Consider the following 20,952-nt stretch of genomic DNA (forward strand, 5'->3'; position numbering starts at 1 on the left):
CGGCAGACCCTCGTAAACGGTAATCCAACATCGCGTTAGGACCAACACCTCTGTTGTCGTCCATGGAGATGTACCATTAGTTGGAGCAGACGCATTAGACAGATTAGCTGCATTTGAAGACGTTGGTACATTGGATGCCATTTTGTGTAATGATCCCTTACCTCTAATTCGGACATATAGATACTTGCTTTACTATATATAAAAAGATAGGTAACGCGGACTGACAAGTGAGTAACGCGGACTGACAAATAGCTATGCGGACTGACAAATAGCTATGCGGACTGACAAGTGAGTAACGCGGACTGACAAATAGCTATGCGGACTGTCATGTCAGTAACGCGGACTGACAAATAGCTATGCGGACTGACAAGTCAGTAACGCGGACTGACAAATAGCTATGCGGACTGACAAATAGCTATGCGGACTGACAAATAGCTATGCGGACTGACAAGTGAGTAACGCGGACTGACAAATAGCTATGCGGACTGACAAGTCAGTAACGCGGATTGACAAATAGCTATGCGGACTGTCATGTCTATATAAAACAACAAAAAATTATGTATCACTTCATCTAATCTGTTTTAGTTCATGTAGTGTGTATGTTTTACAATGGGTTCAAACCCATGGACCGCTAACGAGTATTTGCTTCTAACTCGTGCATATATTAATGTCTACGAGAACACCAGTTTAGAGGATAGAATGTTTTGGGTCCTATTAACGAATACATTCAACATTGACGCTGAAACCACCATAGAAAACCATCGCAGCACGCTTGATATAGCTGCAAAATGGTATGAATTGAAAACAAAAGTTGTGTTATTCAACGATCTTTATAATAAGATTGAAGACGATCGTGTGAATGATACTGAGGAAGACATCTTGGAGGCGGCTAAAGAAGAATACAAATCCATTAGCAGCGGACAGAGTTTCGAGTATGAAGCCCCTTGGAATCTTTTGAAAAATGTCCCGTTTTTTTAACTAGTACTGCGTTTTGTATTGTTCTTGTATTGCTTTAATTATATGTAATATGGTATTTATCCTTTTTTTATGAAAAATAATTCCCATGTTTAAAAACCATACATTCAAACAGGTTACGCGGACTGACAAATAAGTTACGCGTACTGACAAGTCATTTACGCGGCCTGACAAGTAAGTTCTGCGGAATAATGTATACTAATTCCTTATAAATTGGACAAGCATTTCCATTTTTACAAGGCATCCAAAGTTGTGAAAATGAGTTTAGTTAATCAGGTATTAAGAAAAAGTTTCTCCAGCCTACCGACTTTTTTTCATAATCTGCAAAGAACCAATCCTAACACCTACACGTACATTACGAAAGATCAGTACAATCGTTTCCAAATTTGTTTCGTGGCATTGGGATGCGTGGTATGTAATCCCTTATAGTACATAAATATTTAGTTATTTCAAGTTGTTACATGCCTAATCCAACACATGTTGACTTACAGATTCGTACGTTTCTCACGTCTATGATACCAATCATATTCGTTGGTCAAGTACCTCTAATTGGGGCGTATGTAAGATCCATGTACATTGCGGTTGCTTTAGATGGAAATCATGAACCCCTTCTCATAGAGTTTTCTTTGGGAACCATATACTGTGACAATTCATGGTTATGGTTCATGAGGAGGCTTAAAGAATGTTTGGGTGACAATACAGAAGTTGGTTTCATAACCCATATGTCAGATTCTATAGACTTTGCAGTTGAAAGAGTCTACCCTGATTCATATCATGGCTATTGTTGTAAAAATATAGCCGAGAAAATACGCGCTTCCATCGGAAGCAATACAGTCGTAGAGCAGTTGTTCTAGAAGACTTGTAAAGCGTATAATTTATCTCATTTTTATGCATGTTTGAACAACTTAAAAAATGAGGTTAATGGGAATGATCTTGATTGGCTTGACAATATTCCCATTGCAAAATGGGTACGAGCTTGTTTTCCAAGAGTACGTTTCAATGTTAAATTCATTGACATTCCCGTTGTTGTCAATTGGTTTAAAACAAACACACATGAGTTTCCAATAACAACAATCATTGAAATGGTCCATGACTCGATGCAAGCAGTTTATCTTCAACGTGCTGCGTTTGGAGGTAATTATAAGTTATGACATCACTCAAATGGTGAATTGATATGTTATTATACATTATGACATCATAATTTTTGTTTTTTTGATTCAGTTCATTTCACAGGGGATTTTCATGGTCTAATAACCCCTTATGCACTTAAGGTGATACATAAAAGATTTATCCACCCGGACGGTTGTAGGATTACGCATATTGTTGGCGACAGATACGAAGTGACTAAATATTCAACAACCGAAACTGTCCAATTAGACCGTGGTATTTGTAGTTGCGGTAAATGGCAAAAATGTGGTATACCTTGTGAGCATGCTATAGCTTCACTACAAATACTCGAAATTGCAGAAATCCAGCAAATGGTAAATTTAAAGTTAACTATAGTGGTGTATCGAAATGCTTATCAAACTGAGACGGTCAATCCTATTCCAACCCTTAGGCATTGGGAAATACCAGTTGAAAGTGTTGTGGTCTTACCTCCATGACAATTCAATTGAACTGTATTGTATGGATCACAACGAATATTAATTTGTATTCAGTTCTATGTTAACCGTAGTTGTAATGGTCTGTTGGCGTTCTTCACTTTTTAATAAAAAATGTTTACCTTTAAATAAATAATTGTATTCCCATAATTGTAATGTATGGATGACAACGACTAGACAAACAGCTCTGCGGACTGACAAAAAGCTCTGCGGACTGACAAACATTATTGCGGACGAACAAAAAGCTCTGCGGACTGACAATAGCTCTCTGCGGAGTGGAAGGGACTATATATAGTCATGGATGGTCGTTGGATTTATGGTATAGAGTTATAATTTTTTTTTAAATTTAAAATGAGTTCATCTTCAACATTGTATATTTGCTCGTGCAACGAAGTTGATTGTTTCTATTGTGATCCGATCGACCCTTTTCTTGCCCCATCACCAAATTTAAGAGAGCCGTATATGTCGGAGGATACTTTGCAACAACTACAATGGGCCGAAGAACAACAAAAAAAAAGATAAAGACTCATCTCGAGCTCTCACTGAACGTCGTGACGTCATTGCGGCGGAGTGCAAAGAGGTTGAGGAAAGGATGACGATTACTAAAAAAAAATCAAAGATCATGAGGATTCGATAAAAAAAACTAAGAAAAATATCAAACTGTCTGAAAAATGGCTTGCTGACAAGGATGCAGAAATGATAGAACTTGGTATCTAAAAGGACCGTATGGAAGATAAAATAAGAATTAGGGACGACTACATAACAATAGAGAACGAAAAGTATCCTTTGCAATTCCCTTAAGTTAATTACTGTTGTTGTACGTTTAATATATGTTTCTGGTTTGTTGAATGTATTATCTTCGGGTAGTAGTTATTATTGTACTAGTAATTATGCACTAATATGATCATAATATTACCCATCATCTTTAAAATAAACACACCATTTCAAAGTACACAAATTAATGTCCTCTAAAACAAAACATAATTAATTATAAGTACAACATCAATCATTCAAATCAAACGTTGAACAATAGTCTTCTCTCTGTGTCCCACTCTTCCAACGCGTCTCTTGTGTCCCGTGCGTATCTAGCGTCTCCTGAGTCCCTTCTGTCCCTTTCCCTTTCCCTTTTGTGTTACTACCTGATGTTGCACTACTTTTTGTAGCCTTTTTTTGTTTCTTTGGGACCAATGCCGGAGAAGTCGCTGCATTATGTGTTGTACTATCACATCTACTACACCTTCTTACTATAGGTTCCTCACCTTGTGACGGGATACCATTTCTGTTTCTCGGTCTACCAGCTTGACGTGTATCCATTATCGGGGGTTTAACAACCATCATCTCAACAGGAATCTCCCAATCACACGGTTCTGGAAGGGGGTAAACCGGCTCCTCATACGTACTTCGGTACGTTTCCATTTTGTAAGCATCTATAGCCAGATGTCCGAAGTTAGTTTTTTTCAAGTGCTTCAAGACCATTATGACATGACCACAAGGCAACCCAGTTCCTTCCCAATATTTGCATGTATAAGTCTCTTGCCTCAGATCAACTATGCCACCATGTTTGAAATCATGAACTTGATATATTGCATCTGAAACACCAGAAACGGACCATCCTATCGTACGCTCTTCATTTTTACTAACTACTTTTTCAGCCCACTCGGTTAGCACTGTTGAACGTTTCCCTGTAAAGAAGATATATATAATTAACTTATTATTCGACCTAATTAAAGTCCAAATTAAATTCATACCTCCTTCGATGCGACGCTTGTTACACCATTGCTATGAAAGACGACGGAAGAACTCAAGAAGGGGTATTATAGGCATCTTCCTTGCATCTACAGATAAAGCATTCATGGACTCTGCACTGTTCGAGGTCATGTAATCGTACCGTTTCGATAGCGAATATGCTCTAGTCCATTTAGCACAGGGAATTTCATTTAGATACGCTGCTACTTGCGGCCTAGTAGAACTAAATCTATACCACAATTCTTCAAAAACATTTCTTTTGTAAGCTTTTACAAGCCTCCAAAACAACACTTTTGTTTTATCATTTTTCCCAAACCTGTGTACTATGTTTCCTAGTAGATGAAAAGCACACACGCCATGATGAGCATGTGGGAAAACATTTTCAATACTAACCCGAATTGCATCAGCCCTATCAGTGACAAAAGTCAATTCTTGACAATCACCAACACATTCATACAACTTTTCAAGAAACCATGTCCAAGTAAGACCACTCTCTTTTTTGCATATTCCGTGCGCAAGGGGCAGTATCTGGTTTTTCCCATCCATAGCTACTGCATGCAATATGGTTCCCTTAAAATCACCCTTCAAATGAGCACCATCCATAATTATAACTTTACGACAAAAACGTTTGAACGCTCGTGTATCTGCAATATATTAAAATGGAACACATAAACACTCTATAGTTTGTTTTTAAAAAAAATATATTAAATAACAACAAGTTTTTTGTATTTACCGTGCTCCCAATGGCATAAAAACAACAATCGAAACAATCTTCAGAATCTGTTTGAATATAGGCCACTGTACCGGGATTATGCCTCTTCAAATTGTGAAAATAAATAGGAAGTTGGAAAAACATTCTTCAGAGGATCCCTACAACAGTTCCATAGCATATTGTTTTGCACGCCAAGCTTGTTTGTAATCTACATTGATTTCCAGCAAAGCATTCAAATCCCTTGATATTTCATTAGGCCTCCAAACCTTGGAACGGGTTTTTCCCATAATCTCATGCAATATAGTACCCATCACTTTTTTATTAGCATGCTTATGATTAGGGTGTATCTGTAATGACGAACATGTGTGCACGTTGTTGAAAGTCCTGATTTCAAATTCATTAGTAGGATCAAGGCGTTTTGCATATAAACGCCAACAACAGTTCTCAATTTCACAATATACCTCATAACGATTTTTGTTAGAATGTTTGGTCTTAAACTGAAACTTTTCTCTGGTTGCTTTAAGACTCAAAGCAAATATTAGTTGTTGTTTGTTATCATATGTTTGACGAACAAACATATCATCATTTGGACCTAAACTGTGAAATGGTCCGGGTTCAACAATAGGATCAGGACAATCAGGTATGGGAGGCATACCGTAAAATATGTCTGAAGCTTTTTTCCCGTGTGTGAACTCATCTTCTGATCATCCTTCATTTGACTCTTCACCGTCTGACAAAGTTTTGTCAGTCAGTCTTCCAAACTCATATAAATTTTTTTCTTCCGCCGTATTCACTGCCACAGTTTCTTCTTCTGGACACTCTTCAACATTATCAGATACAACGTTTTCAACATTGTATGGTACAACTTTCTGAACCGCTTCTGTCTGTTCGACCAATCCCTGAAACACCTCTAAATACAAATGCACAATCTCCTTCGTTTCAGAAATTACATTTCTGAGTTGATGAACATCTGCTTCGTCTAAAATATTCATAACATACCCATGAACCGGGTGTTGAAATGACAATGATATATTACTATTGAACACATTAGCCTTACTTTTGACCAAATCAAACAATATTCGACGATCAAAATTTGGCGGAAGCAGTAGACCTAAGTTGTTAAACTTTGGTCTAACGTAGGTGTTAATCTCATTACTTATCTGCCAAAAACCTTCAGTACATAAAATAACAAGACTCATATTTTTTTTGGAAAATCAAATGAAAAGAACTGATCTATCGACCAATTGGAGCTAAAAATATGAAAAATAACACTTTGTATCAAAAAACCCTTTAAAATGGCCGTTCCAACCACCCACTCCGCAGACACATTACTCTCTCCGCAGAGTTCCTCGTAAGCATCTCCGCGGAGGTACTTATGACTCCAAACAACTCACTCCGCGGAGCTCTTATTGTGTCCGCAGAGGGCCTACGCGGAGGACTAATTTAAAGGCTAAAAAATCATACTTTCGAGTGGTCCGCGGAGATGACGTCATTCCGCAGAGGTCCGCGGAGGGTCATCCGCGGAACGTATGTCTATATCTGGAAAAATCAAATTTTATGACTAAATTTAGAAATTCACCCCCATTTTTTGTCTATTAGTGGTATTTTCCCTATAATAAATATGTTGTTATAATAATGGATAAAAAATGTTAGTATATATAGTTTCATTTACCAATTTTATATTTGTCATTTACTATTTATATATGTTTTCTTTACTATTTTTTTTTTTTTTTGGTTAGGGATGTGTGCTCAAATGCAAGTCATGCAACAAATGCAAAGCAAATGGCCGAGTTTATTGTGATTAATATTTTAACGTTTTTATTGTTAAAACTTGTGTTGTAACGAACAAATGCTATATTTATGTATTTTGTCTTTATGGTTGAATAAATACATATTTTGGGTTTCAATTTTTTTTTTCGCATAAAATATCTAGATTTTTTGTGTCTATTTTACTTTTATTAACTGCACATTTTTGGTCAGGGACTCAGGGTTGCATTGTAAAAGTCTATATTTAATTTTGGTCTGAAATTTGTTGAAAAATCTGTTACTGAATAGTGTCATTACAACATGTTGCAAAAAGAGTTTTGGTTAGAAATGCATCGGAAAATTTGTGGTTGGACTTGCGGCGGAATATATTTGCTGGGAAAAGCGTCGGAATATATGGGTAGGAATCTCATACTAGGAAATTTGTTGGTATTTCAACGGAATATTTTTGTTGGAAAGTTATCGTGTCTTTTTTCAGAAATTTGTCGAAAATATTTTCCAATACCCATTTTCCAATGAAATCATTTTTGCTGGAAATGTAACAGTATTACTTGTTCGGTACACATTTCCACTAGAAATTCGGGTTGGAAAATCTCCAATTTTCAACTAGTGTATTGGAATGTCAGTGCAATCTATATGTGTGACAATCAAGTTCAACATCACCGAACCAAACACATAAAATTTGGCATACATTTTGTTTGAGGGTAGCGTCGGAGCAGGTTCGGTTCTGCATGTCCCCTCTCAAAATCAATATGATTATATTTTCGCTTAAGGTTTCTGTAAAATTCTATAAGATGACTTTGGCACGTTCATGCTTTTACCGGTACAATTAGAGTCAGGGTCGGCTCTACCCTTTACAAAACTAAGCAGTAGCTTTAGAGCCACCAATTATAAAGGGCCATCAATTTTAAAGCTTATATATATATATATATATATATATATATATATATATATATATATATATATATATATATATATTTGAGTTACAAAGACAAGTTGAGCTTTGCCTGATGGTAAAAGCACTAATTTATAAAAATAAAGGTCTCAAGTTTGAAACTGTTTGCTTACTTGAAGAGCCTTCATTTTTTTGTTTGCTTAGAGCTCCTTAATTGGTTGAGCCACCCCTGATTAGACCATACACAATATGAATTTTTTATTAAAAAAAAAATAAAATGAATAACATATAGTGAAAGCTTTTTTAATTTAAAGTTTTTGAATAACCTTGTTAATTAACAAAGCTATAACCAGGACCGACCATAAGGGAGTTTAAGATGTGCCACCGCACAGGGCCCCGGAAAAAATAGAGCCCGATTTTAAACAAAAATAACTTGTTAATATATTATATATATAATTTGATTCAATTGAATTATCAAAACTGAAGTAGTTCAACTGGTTTAGGCTTTAATTTAAGTTATGACTATTTATGCTAAAGAGTCCCAGCCACCTTTCCATCTTCATTAGACCATCTCCAACTCATCTCCATTTTTCCCCCATAAATGGAGTAAAAAATGGAGTAAATAGTATTTCATCTCTAACCCTACTCCATTTTCTACCCTATTTTTTACCCCAAAAAGTATATTCCTACAATATTCAAATTTTATAACTTATATATATTGTCAAATACATCCCTCTACTAATTAAACTCTATATTTATGATTAATTAATATAAATTAGTATATAACATGATATTATAAATATTAAATATTGCATTTAAATTATAATTAGTAAATAAAATAAACTATAAATATATAAAATAAAAATTAGAGGGACTAAAATTGACAACCAAACTTCACCTCCATTTTTAGAGATATAAATAGTATTCCCCCATATATGGGGGAATACTATTCATATCTCCAAAAATGGAGGTGAAAATGGGGTAGGGTTGGAGAAGAATAGGGGAAGAAATGGGATGAAAAATGGAGTTTGGGGGTGGGTTTGAGATGCCCTTACCCGAACGTATCACTTTTCTTTTTTTCAAGTTATACTTCAGCCCCTAATTTTTATTCAATTATTCATAATCTTCACCTCTTCCAACTTTTATTTATGATTCACAATCTACCCGTTCCAATTTTTTTTAATAAAAAAGTTTCACAGTTACATATTTTGCCACTCAAAATTTATAAATTTGTATTTTTTTGTTTATTCAATTTTAAGTTTCCTTTATAAGTTTTCTCTTTACAATTTCACCCCTTAAAATTATTTTTCACACTCACACACTTATATATATATATATATATATATATATATATATATATATATATATATATATATATATATATATATATATATATATATAGTATTTAGGGGCCCATATTTTTTACTTCTCGTACAGTGCCTTTAATATATATATAGTATTTAGGGGCCCATATTTTTTACTTCTCGTACAGTGCCTTTAATATCAACGGACCGGCCCTGGCTATAACCAAAAGCTTTGTCATACGTAGTGTCACAAGACGATGTTCCAGAATTTTCCATACCGATACAGAAGATGATGAAACTAGTAATCACAATCCTAAAGAACCTAGAACGTCCTAGAATTCTTTAGGACACTAAGGAATAGCATAAAACCTTATAGAACCTTGTATACAAATTAAGATGTTGTAAGAACGATCTAGAATACTCGAGATTGTACGGAACCTAGAAACTTCCCTTTGAGGAGGTGTAAGTATCCTATAAATAAGGGGGATGACTCATTTGTCCAAACCATCAAGAAGTTCACTTGTAAGAAGCTGAGTAGTATACAAAGAAGCTTTCTTTCGTACTTTAAAGTGTTCTCTATTGTTCTCTTGCTTCCTTGAGTCGTTAGTACATCTAGAGTATCGAAGTTAGCTTGACTTAGTCGAGTACTAAGTGGTGCACGGTGATTGAGTTATCCCGTGACATGTGGTATCAGAGCCAGAGTTCGTACAAGCAAAAGATCATGGCTATGGAAGGAGGAAGTAGTGAAGTAGCAAACATGCCTCCTGTCGTCGAGGAGAAAGGAAGAAAGTCCAGGAAGAGGGACCAATCGATAGATCCCTTGGCAAGCTTAGAGAACAAGCTTACAAGGATGGAGATTAACGTCGGTGAGATCCTTGAATGGAAGGATACCGTCGATCAATTCGTTGTAGAGATAAGTGACACGAGCGATGGATTGAAGGAGACCATCGGTGTCATCAAGGAAGAAGTCCTTGGACTTATCAACACCCTGCGGAGTGAGTTTCATGAGAAGGTAGCTACTCTAGAAGCCGAAGTAAACCTGTGCAAAGCCGCAATTGCTGGAGGAGCTGGTACAAAGATGACGGCACATGCCGATGCACCTAAACCCTTGAAGTACGGAGGTAAGCGTGACCCTAAACTTCTTGAAGAATTTTTCTGGTCAGTAGAATGCTATTTCAATGCAATCGGGGTAAAGGACGATAAGCCTAAGATAGACACGGCCGTCCTATACCTATCTGAGAACGCTGTCCTATGGTGGAGGCGGAAGCATGGCGATATAGAAAAGGGCTATGCACCATAGAGACTTGGGATGAGTTCAAAAGGCAACTCAAGAAGCAGTTTTGTCCCCATAACGCCGAAGATGTAGCAATGAAGAAGCTTCGGGGACTGAAACACGTTGGGTCGATTAAGGATTATGTAGCCGAATTTACTACTTTAATGCTCGAGTTGCCTCATTTACAAGAAAAAGACAAGTTATTTTATTTCCAAGATGGAATGCAATCTTGGGCTTATAACGAGCTCAAGCGAAGGAATGTCCATGTTGGGTCAAAAATATGGTTTATACTTTACTTTTCTAGGAAAATGTATTTTTGTGTCTTGGACCGTAAACAGCTTGGTGTTTATGGTCGTATACGTGTTTACGGCTGTGTTTACGGTCGTAAACAAGTTTACGGCCATGAACCTGTTCACGGACCATGTCAACTATATATAGGGTGAGGAGTGCAAGGGAGGCAGAGAAGGAGAGCTTAAGTGTGTGAAACCCAAGGTGTTCTAGAGAGAGAAACTAGAGAGAAGTTTTGTGTGTGTGAATCTCTTGTATCTGGATCTTCATTCTAATCAATTCATACATAGATTCACTATATTTTTCTTCTCCTTCTTCTTCTTTTGATCTGGCATCATCCGTTTGATTGGGATTTCGCACCATCAAACGGATCTGATTGATACACAAGCAGATTGGGGACTTACAATTGGTATCAGAGCTTGGTTGTATCAATCATTTTTGTCAGATCTGGAGCTTATTTGATCTTATTTTTGAAGGATTCCTGCGTTTTTTGGATAGATCTCTGAAAATTAGGGGGGGTTTGTTCTTCGTGTTTTTGATAAAAACGAGTTTTTGATCGATTTTTGGAGCAAAAAGGGTGAAAAACGTTGTTTTGGTCGTAACCAGCGAGGGGTGACGACGTGTACGGTCAGCAGCTAGGGTTTCCGAAGTTTACGGATCGGAGTTTACGGCCTCGGAGTTTCCGGTCCGATATTACGGCCCTCGGTTTGCGGTCCGAGGTTTACGGTCAGCATCGCACGTGTACGGCTCGGAGTTCACGGCCAGCAGCAGCATCGCACGTGTACGGTCGACGTTTGCGGTCCTCGCCTCGGATTCGTGGTCAGCCTCGCATAGTGTCCGAAGTTCGCACCTTGTCCTCGCTTCACTCGTGGAGTCCTCGCATCGCACATTTAAAAAAAAAAAAGGGGCGGACGGATTTTTGGAGGTGCCAGGGATCGAACCCGAGCCTCCTCTTTACTCAACAACGCGTCTTACCACTTGGGCCAAGCTACATGTTGATTTAATCCTTCCGATTTTTATTCATAACCACTCCCACTCGCTTTTAGTTTCGCAAATTTCACACTTTTAGCCCAAAATTCAAATTTCTTTTATTTTTAAATTCTATTTTCTTCCAAAATTTTAGCTTTTAATTTTTAAACTTTTAATTTTGACTTTTTACTTAAAATTTTTACTTTGACCTTCAAGTTTGACATTTGACTTTAAACTTTGACTTTTTCGTTTGACTTTCAAATTTTCAAATTTAATTTTTCGGTTTGACTTTTAAGTTTGACTTTCCTAGTTTGACTTTTAAGTTTGATTTTTTTAAATTTGACTTTTAAGGTTGACTTTTGAGTTTTTTAAGTCAAAGGGCATTTAATGAGTTCTTCAAACATCAATGTCAATGAACTTTCCTTGGAGAATTTACGTGAACATTATGAATTACTTCGTAGAGAGAACGAGGACCTAAAATACGAAATGTATCAACTTAGGAAAGGACAGAAACCCCTGAAGGCTGAATTAGAAGCAAAAATCAAAGACTTTAGGAAGCTTCAGGAAGAGTATAATATTAAGAGTACTCATTATAGATACGTAACTGAACAACTCGCTGAGGTAACTGCTGAGCTTGACACATTGAAAAACAAATTTGAAAATGCAGATTTTACTTTTAGAAAATTTGATGTGTCAAGTGAAATAGTTGCATCCATGATAGAAACTAATTTGAAATTCAAAGAAAATCAGTCAAAGGGTTTAGGATATGACAAAGTGCCTCCTCCTTTTAATCATACTTATACTAATGTCCCTTTGTCAAAAGAGGAGATGGATAGAGAGCCATTTCTCAAGTATGGATTTGTGTCAGGTGGTACCATTAATGTTGAAAATACTAATGTTTCTACTTCCCATGCAGATCAATCTTTAAGTCAATCAAAGCAAGCAGTTGAAGAGAGTGTGTCTGATAATGAAATTGTATCAAAGTCTGATGAATTAAATTTTTTCTATATATTTGATGATATCTTTGATAATTCTGATGTGGTTGTGCTAGAAAGTGTTGAGCTGAATGATTCTAATGCTTCTACTTCTTGTGCAGGTAAAGTAACGGAAGATGAGAACAAGGAGAAAAGTGTTGAACAAACCAATGTCTCATTGAACTCTGAATTTGTTGCTTCGAACTCAGTTGCTTCTGATCAACCTGCTGTTGAGAAGTACAGGCCACCAAAACAAGCGAAACAAAGTGCTTGCTGTAATTGTGCTTGTGGGAACAATAAGAGACAAGGCATGGATACGCCACCAGGGGCAGGAAGAAACAACTTCCCAGTGAAGAAAAAGACTTGTTTTCACTGTGGAACACCTGGACACATTGCCAGAAATTGTCCAAATCGCGCATACGTTCCCTACTATGCACAAGGGTGGAAGAACGCGCCAAGAGGGAGATTTTCCAAAAGAAACCCCTCAAGGTCTCGTTCAGACAATGGCGACTGGAATGCCACGAAGGCCAGGAATCAAAATCCCAAGGGCAAGAAGGGAATGCCGGCCAAGAAGCCAAATCCAAGAGATGCTCCCGCGAAGCCAAAATCAAATTCATCTCAACGGACAACATCAAGTTCAAAAGCAAGTGCTGAGGCACCCATCCGCTCGAAAAAGAAATGGGTTAAACCCAACTACAGATGGGTACCAAAGGTTCAATCTCCCAAATCAACTAATGACTCTAATATTTCGTCATCTTCTGTTTGTGATGAACAAGATATGTCATGGGAGAGAGTACCGTGCAATAATGACAAAGGTCAACCCAGTTTCAAAATGGACTGGGTTCCAAAGACCAACTGATCCTGCTCTGTGTCGGAGCAGCTATGGAGGCATATCTTCAGATTTCGGTTTGTTGGTAGTGGCTGTTCCAGGAACATGATAGGAGGCATCTCTCAACTGTACAACACTCAGAACATTGTTTGAGAGTATGTGTCCTTTGCGGGAAAGGAAGAAAGGAAGGGATCACACATGGGGTTCGTGCTTAATGACATGAAGAATTTTCGGATCTGTTCTGAGATTATGCGTGCTGTTCTCAGACCTTCTGGATGCAAATTCAATCGATGAATTACGGCTTGAGTTTTTCTTCTCGATACTCCTGAGTTTTTCTTAAGCTGATTCGCTTCAAAGACAAATTTTTGTTTTAGGATAGTTTAAATTTGCGCATTTACTTTCGTTTCTCTCCTATGCACAAATTTAGGGGGAGAAACAAAAACAAAACAAAAATTAGAAAATTTTTTAAAAAAAAAACCAAAAACATTAGAAAATCAGAAAATCCAAAAATATGTTGTTAATGGTATGTGCTTGCAGGTGATGTGTTGGGAAGTGATATCAACAAGTGATAACGGGAAGCCTAAACATGTGTAAGGGACTGAATCTGAATTGTCTAGGCTCTGTGTTCAATGCGCTGGTAGGCACGAGAGATTAAAATGGACTTGACTAGACATTAATGAACTTAAGGAATCTAGAGACTTGACAAATCCTGACCTAGATAGATCCATTTAGCCTGACAATACGACGCTTGGGTAGGTTGAGCAGAGAGATATACATGAGAATCTGCGGATACATTAAATGATCTGTATCTAGAACTGTGGATTAACTTTTCCTCGACGTGCGGACTCTGTCCTTAATTCCGGTATTGACGGGGCGACAGGGGAATTCCGATAAATTAGGTTTGTAGAAAGTTATTTTCTTTCTTTCTTACTGTCAGTCATATGTTACCTCCTCTGTGTGATCAAAAGATCCGACCTGGACTATAACATATGCAATTCTATCTCTCTGTATATTCTTCTATGCTATTCTTTCTACCTGTTAGCCACATGATGTCTCCTTTGCGTGATTAACAATCCGACCTGGTACACAGCATGTGAAACATTCTACTTCTCAATCCATCTAAACTCTCGTTAGTCATATGTTTCACTCTCTGCGTGATTGGAAGAGATCTGACCTGAGTGTACAACATATGCATTCTAAATCTGACTTCTTCCTTAATAATTGTCTGCTCATCTGAAGTAAGGAGTATTCTGGAAGTCCTTGATTATTGGGGCATATCAGGAAGTGGGAAACACGTTCTAGTACAACTAAAATTGAACACTTATAGGTTGTCTATGTTGGATTAGTGTCTAAGTCCATAACTATTTTGGTATGTACTTGACCCGATTGTGAGCATGGTCCTTTTGGGTTGCCTTCACCATAGCAATATGTAGGATGAATTAAGGAGAGAACGATTTAATTATGACTTATTAGTATATTATAAGAATAATATATTAAAGGAGAAATCATATTGTTTAATTAATATTAGTCAAGAATTAATTAAGAATTAATTTAGTGGCTAAAAGAGATTAATTAAACTTAGGGGACTGGATTTGTAATTATAAGATAATTGCAATTGGGCTATGGATTACCTATATAATATAGGTTGGACGAATTCTATGGGAAGCCCATTAGAAATCGTCCAAAAGATATGTTAAAGGAGTCCATGGGCTGCTTAGGGCTTAAGCAGTCAAATTAGGGTTTCCTAGTTGTAAACCCTAATAGCCTACATGTATATAAAGGACCCTTAAGCCCCAAAAACGTGGACAAGTAATCCTTTAGGGTTTCCAGCCGTTTTTGGTGCCTCCTCTCTCCTCCCTCTTCATCCAAGTTGCTTAGTGGTGTTTGTGACTCCATTAGAGGTGCAACACTTGAGGCACTAAGCTTTCTGAAGCCAATCAAGCAAGGAATTGATTGTTATTGCTATATAACAATCAAAGGTAATTACTAAACCCTTATTTCAGTTCTTATATGATAGATCTAGGGTTTATGGCTTTGGATATTCAATTGCATGTTCATTAGACAAACTAGATCCAAAAGCTATTAGGGTTTGCATGTACACCATATGAATGATGTATTGCTCGAAACCCATCAGTGGTATCAGAGCCTAGGGCTGTTTGTTAGTGAATTTGATGCTTACTTGATCGAAAATTGGCTGAAAAATGATTTTTTTTGAATTTTGGGGCTGGACTCGCCGAGTCCATGATTGAACTCGCCGAGTCCACTGGGTACTCGACGAGTCAGCGAGTCTGGCAGCGTTTTTTGGCGATTTTGTTGCTGTTTTGGCTTGGGATACTTACCATAAACGTTTTTAATTCATAAGATCCGATTTTTATTGATACTGGGTGATTATCCTTGCCAAAATAGAAGATAATTGTCAAAATTTAGATAATCTTTTGTTTTATTAGATAAAGATTGATTATTTGTAATTTAGATTTGAATTATCTTGTGAAAAAGTTTCAATTTTCCCCTTTAGGTTTTATAGTTTAAATTTGAACTTAAATGTTTTGTTTTTGAAATTTAAATAGTTAAACCCTAATGTTTTGAAAAGTTTCAAAACTTGCCCTCAAGTTTTGGAATTAAAATTTTTTGATTAAAAGTTAATTTTGAAATATTTAAATTCTAATCCCTAATGTTTTGAAAGGTTTCAAAACTTGCCCTCAAGTTTTGGAATTTAAAAGTTAATTAAAAGTTTAATTTTGAAATGTTAAATTCTAAAACCCTCGTATTTTTGAAAAGTTCAAATTACACCCTTATGGTTTTGTTAATTAATTAAAGTGTATAATTAAAAGAGAGTTAATAAATTCATAATGTTTTGGTTTACATTTGATTAAATTAAAAGTATAATTTATTAAATTGAACCACCTAGTATTTTAAAAGTGTAAAATACACCCTATACTATATATATATGTAACATTAAAAGTCTAATATTATATATATGAGTAAAGAGTCAGTCTTACCGTTAGTAGGCCTCATTCACGAAGCTGGTCTATAAGGGGTATTTATGGAAATTGCCTATAAAATGGCGATTGAATGGGTATCCACTCTTACCCACCGCACTCTTGACTAGTGGAGGGTCGTTAGCCGAACGGGTAGGATAGGACGAAACCTTCCATTATAAGTATAATGAAGTACAAAGTAACTACATGCTTTTACAAATTCCCAAATCATAGTTACTTTAGGAAAAATGTGGAATTGTATGCTAATCCATGGAATTACACTTTGTACCCTTGTTGAAACGTTAGTGGAGCATGTGTGGTTAACCGGCACACTAGTTTGGGTTTGGCATTGGTGGCGAAGGGTGGCTCGATGTTTATCATAGATCAATGGAGGGTGTGTGGCTAACCGGCACATTGATTAGGTGATAGTAGCAATTGGGTGCACCACGTGATTCGTATGGTTACTCACATCTTGTTTGTGATCCTCGGCATCCCAGTCGCAAACTTGAAGGGCATAATCGAGATTAAACATGCCATTGAAAAGTTCAATGAATCTCAAAAGATCTAGGAATTTCAATTCGTTTAAAACTTAAACTTCATTTTTGTTTTTCATGGTGGGAATTGGTAAATCGTCATTTACCTACCTTCAAATATTCTGCAACTAGATTACAGCATCCCTCTTCTAGGTTGTAGAGTATTGTGTTGGATCCTAGCCTTGATGTTTCATTTGGGTGTTACATCAAGGATTCTTATCAACTAACTTGAATTTTCTCCCGTTTTGTAGATGTCTAAATCTTACAATGGTCTTCCCAAGTCCCTTGGAACAAGCTTTCCAAATGAAGATGACGTTCCACGATACTATCAAGGAAATGAGAGTCATGCTTCACTTCCTCCACCTCCTCCAATTATTCTCCCTAACCCACAAGTTCAAAGGCTTGAAAAGTTCAAGCTCACTCAAGCCCTTTTGGCAAGTAAACACGAAGATGGGAAACCTGTGTGTGCACACATCTTAGAGATGAAGTCACACATTGATAGGTTAAGGATGATGGCTGTCGATATCTCAGAAATGTTGGCTGTTGACTGGGTTCTTCAGTCACTTCCTGAATCATATAGTGAGTTCGTTAGAGAGTACTATATGATGGACCATGACGTGACCCTCATTGATTTGACCTATTTGCTTATAGCTGCTGAATCAGAAATGATTTGGCGTGCTGATCGAGCAAATTTGTCTGGCAAATCAAACTCCCAAACTTCAATGGACATTGAAAATGGTGACATTGGAAATCCAGAAAAGGTAAATTCTGAGATAGTTCCTTGTGCCATTCCAAAAGAGTCCATCTGCTTCTACTGCCAAGAGAAGGGGCATTGGAGACGAAGCTGCCTTGTTTACCTGAGAGATCTAAGAGATGGGAGAGTCAAGACGTATGACTCTACTTCAGGTAAAATCTATTAACTAACTCTATAAGTTCCTATTCTTTGATTCTTAATACATGATGTGATAAGATTACATTTTGATGTTTTTGTAGGATCGAAAAAAAGAGAGGAAGCTTAAGGAAGAAGCGTGCTGAATCTGATCATGAAGAAATGGATTTCGATTGCATGGACTCGAGGATCAGATTTTTTTGAGCTGCTACTCTAGAGTTAGGATAGAATGATAAGAAATATGAAATAGCATAGTTTTTCAGTTGAAATGCATTGTAAGGACAAATTTTTCCGCAATAAAATAAATTTTGATTTTGTCTTATTTATTTATCCTTGCAATGGTGTGTATGAAAAATTGATGTTTGATTGTTTCTATTGTTAGCAATAATGGATTCTTTATTATGTTATTTGTGGAAATGTCGAGAATTTGCCAAATAAGGGAAGATTCTCATCGCCCAAGTTTCAGTTGGACAGAAACTTGGAGTCATGCAACTTGGTTGCGTGATGAATGAGAAACTTCATATTTGGAAATTAGACTAATTCTTTGACAAAGTGTCAAGAGAAGGACTAGGAGATCGAGTACACTAGGTTGTGCATTGATCAAGTCCACCACAAGAGTGATAAAGATATTCGTCATGATTTACTAAAGTTTAGTAAATATGGTTATACTTATAAGATTAAGTATAATTCTGAGTTGATCAAAAGAGTTTCATTCAATAGCAGAAGGAATAAGAAGAATCGAGTAGGCAGAAAGATAAAAGTTTCTCTATTCTAAGAAGAAGGGAGAGTACCTTTTATTGTGTTTTATGATAGGTCTTAATGATTAAGAACTATTTCTCAATTGGTCCTCTAAGTGAGTCTTAGTGCATTTGCATGTCTAAGAAGAGGAATCGAGAATTATAGAAATAGTTAAATCAATAAGTCAATCATACTTCGTTCCAATATAAAGTCTTAAGAGTCATACTCCAAGATTATGAATTAAGTGACAAGTCTTAAGTAGGTTTATAACACGCGTTAAATGTGGAATTTGGAAAAGTATTCTTATTCTTGCACATTTGAAATTGATAAGTTGTGATGTCTTGGATAAGACAAAGACCAACCAAGACCAATTGTGTGAAGTGTTAAACTTGACAAAAGGCTACACTAACTCTTGAATATTTGTTTGTCAAGAAATGTTTCTTGACAAGAGAATTTTATATGTCAAGGAGTCAGTGGGAGTCTTAATGGTCTTGAAAAGTTTCAAGAACAAATCAAAAGTAAACCTAGTTAATCATCACTAGCGCACGACTTGAGGTTTATAACCTATCGTGTTAACATTATTTTGTTTCTGTGCCATTCCAATTAAGCTAAATATGTATGTGAGTTCTATGAGTTCTCATTTGAATGCATAAAGACAAAGCACCTTGATCAATGGAAAGTACATTGATATGAAAGGGTGAGTTGCTTGGAAGACATGATGGGCATTCATGTTACCATGAGGCAAGAAATCGAGATTGAGCACGTTCGGTCCATATGAGTTTGGATTTGTCGCAAACTTTGGTTTTGGCAAATTCACATGGATAGGAACACATACACTTTAAAATCTAAGTGTCATGAGGTTTCCCTCCATCATGAAAATGATTGTAAGGAAATGCTTTCACTAAGAGATATTTTAAGAAGATAGCAATTGTGAAAATTGTATTCTCAAATTCGATTATGATTACGACATCCCTTTTCATAGTTCGAATTGTGAGATTTGGCAATTGGTCTGAACATTTGGGACTTAGTAACATAAATTCTGAATTGTTTAGACACACATGTGAGCTATCTAAGGCAAAGGTGTATGAGCTTAAAAAGCTTAGATAAAGTCTTATCAAAGCATTAGGTATTAGAAATATGAACTTAAGGAATTCAATAAGCATTGTTTTCTAGGAAGTTCAATTGTTTTCTGAATACATGTCAAAGCTAGTGGGAGCATAAGTGTTATGCTGGTAAGAAAATAATCATCATGTTAGTGGGAGCATGATTATTATGGTAAGTATTGCAAGTTAGCAATATTAATTATAGAAAACAAAGATTCACTTTGCAAAGTTGCAAGGGTTGAAAAGTTGTTTTGCTATAATTAAGGGAGAGAATATTATACTTCGTTTCAAAATTCTAAAGCTTAGATCGAGAAATGTTAATAAATTTAGTCAAGGATACATAGTGCATTCTCAAAATTCGATTATGATTACGGCATCCCTCTTCATAGTTCGAATTGTGGGAACATGGCACATAAAATATTATGGCAGAAGGCTGATAAAGTTTCATGTCTTTATGTGAGACATTATGCATCGTGTCCAATACGCTTCGGGTATAGGATCGATTGCATATGCTATAATACTTGACCATTCTAAAATTTTCCAAATGCCTAGGGCATTAAGAGGGAAAAAGGACTAGAATCGGTTTTGACTAAAACAATTAAACAACTATCAAAGGACGATCTGAGGTTCACTGAGGATTTTTCGCTTGTGAGTAGTTGGAAGTATAGTACTGGATGGACTATATTGACATTATTATGAATATATAAGATTCTATTAAGAATGAGTTGTCATATAGCAAATATGGAAATGTTTCCATAAATGGGAGTTGGAAATTAAGAATCTATGTAGATTAGAAACTTTTATGCAAAAGGATGTTCGAAGGAATGTACTTTGAGTGAGAGACATCACATCTATAGAATTGTTTTGTGACAATTTCTGATAGAGTACTTTGTGATTTCATTGGCCAAAGTCTTGATGACTTTTGTGCTATGACTTTACGAAAGGATCGTTGCATAAAATGTTAGAATCTGACATATTCTAAAAGTGGCAAGAATTTGGTATTCTTACACTAATGATAAGGATTGGGGATTGTGAAATGAGTTTCATTGGAAAAGTTTTTCAATTGATCTATTTTACAAAGTGTGGACCATAGGAAACCAAAGTGTGCATGCTTGGAGCATGGGAGAATTGTGGTTATAATTCGAGTAATAAGTTGATTTTCTGAAACAGTAAGCAATGAATAATGAGTAATCAATATGGTGTTTGAATAAAAGTGTTTTTATTTACGCTCAAAAGTTTTGGGGCCATATAGGATTAATATTATTATTGCGTTTCACTTTGCATGTTTTGACTTCCAGAATAACTGGGTTATTCAAACCTCCACAGTCGGTCATACGTTGGAAGTAGGTATGAAGGAAGACTGTCATGAATCTGTCTGTAG

At 36.3% G+C, this 20,952-nt stretch overlaps 2 protein-coding genes across 2 annotated transcripts; one reads left to right on the top strand and one right to left on the bottom strand.

The window, feature by feature from the left end:
- The first annotated feature begins 1,544 nt into the window (after positions 1 to 1,544).
- LOC145164598 (uncharacterized) lies at positions 1,545 to 2,579 on the top strand. Its single transcript, XM_079083310.1, has 3 exons — positions 1,545 to 1,808; positions 1,893 to 2,109; positions 2,197 to 2,579. The coding sequence occupies exons 1-3, from the start codon at positions 1,545 to 1,547 to the stop codon at positions 2,577 to 2,579; spliced, it is 864 nt and encodes a 287-aa protein (XP_078939436.1).
- A 999-nt stretch (positions 2,580 to 3,578) lies between these two features.
- LOC145164599 (uncharacterized) lies at positions 3,579 to 4,925 on the bottom strand. Its single transcript, XM_079083311.1, has 2 exons — positions 4,367 to 4,925; positions 3,579 to 4,258 (listed from the first exon to the last, which is right to left on the bottom strand). The coding sequence occupies exons 1-2, from the start codon at positions 4,923 to 4,925 to the stop codon at positions 3,579 to 3,581; spliced, it is 1,239 nt and encodes a 412-aa protein (XP_078939437.1).
- Between the last annotated feature and the right edge of the window lie 16,027 nt (positions 4,926 to 20,952).

Source organism: Lactuca virosa, chromosome 3, assembly GCF_052849685.1.
Source record: "Lactuca virosa cultivar CGN04683 chromosome 3, Lactuca_virosa_CGN04683_v6, whole genome shotgun sequence".
In the NCBI taxonomy this organism is placed as follows: domain Eukaryota; kingdom Viridiplantae; phylum Streptophyta; class Magnoliopsida; order Asterales; family Asteraceae; genus Lactuca; species Lactuca virosa.

Bases quoted from the DNA above. Each gene is read 5' to 3' on its own strand.
- LOC145164598 (XM_079083310.1), top strand. From the start codon at position 1,545: ATGTACATTGCGGTTGCTTTAGATGGAAATCATGAACCCCTTCTCATA. The intron at 1,809-1,892 runs GTCGTAGAGCAG...TTAAAAAATGAG, and splicing joins CTTCCATCGGAAGCAATACA to GTTAATGGGAATGATCTTGA. The intron at 2,110-2,196 runs GTAATTATAAGT...TTTTTGATTCAG, and splicing joins TCAACGTGCTGCGTTTGGAG to TTCATTTCACAGGGGATTTT.
- LOC145164599 (XM_079083311.1), bottom strand. From the start codon at position 4,925: ATGGATGGTGCTCATTTGAAGGGTGATTTTAAGGGAACCATATTGCAT. The intron at 4,259-4,366 runs GTCTTTCATAGC...TCTTCTTTACAG, and splicing joins CCTTCTTGAGTTCTTCCGTC to GGAAACGTTCAACAGTGCTA.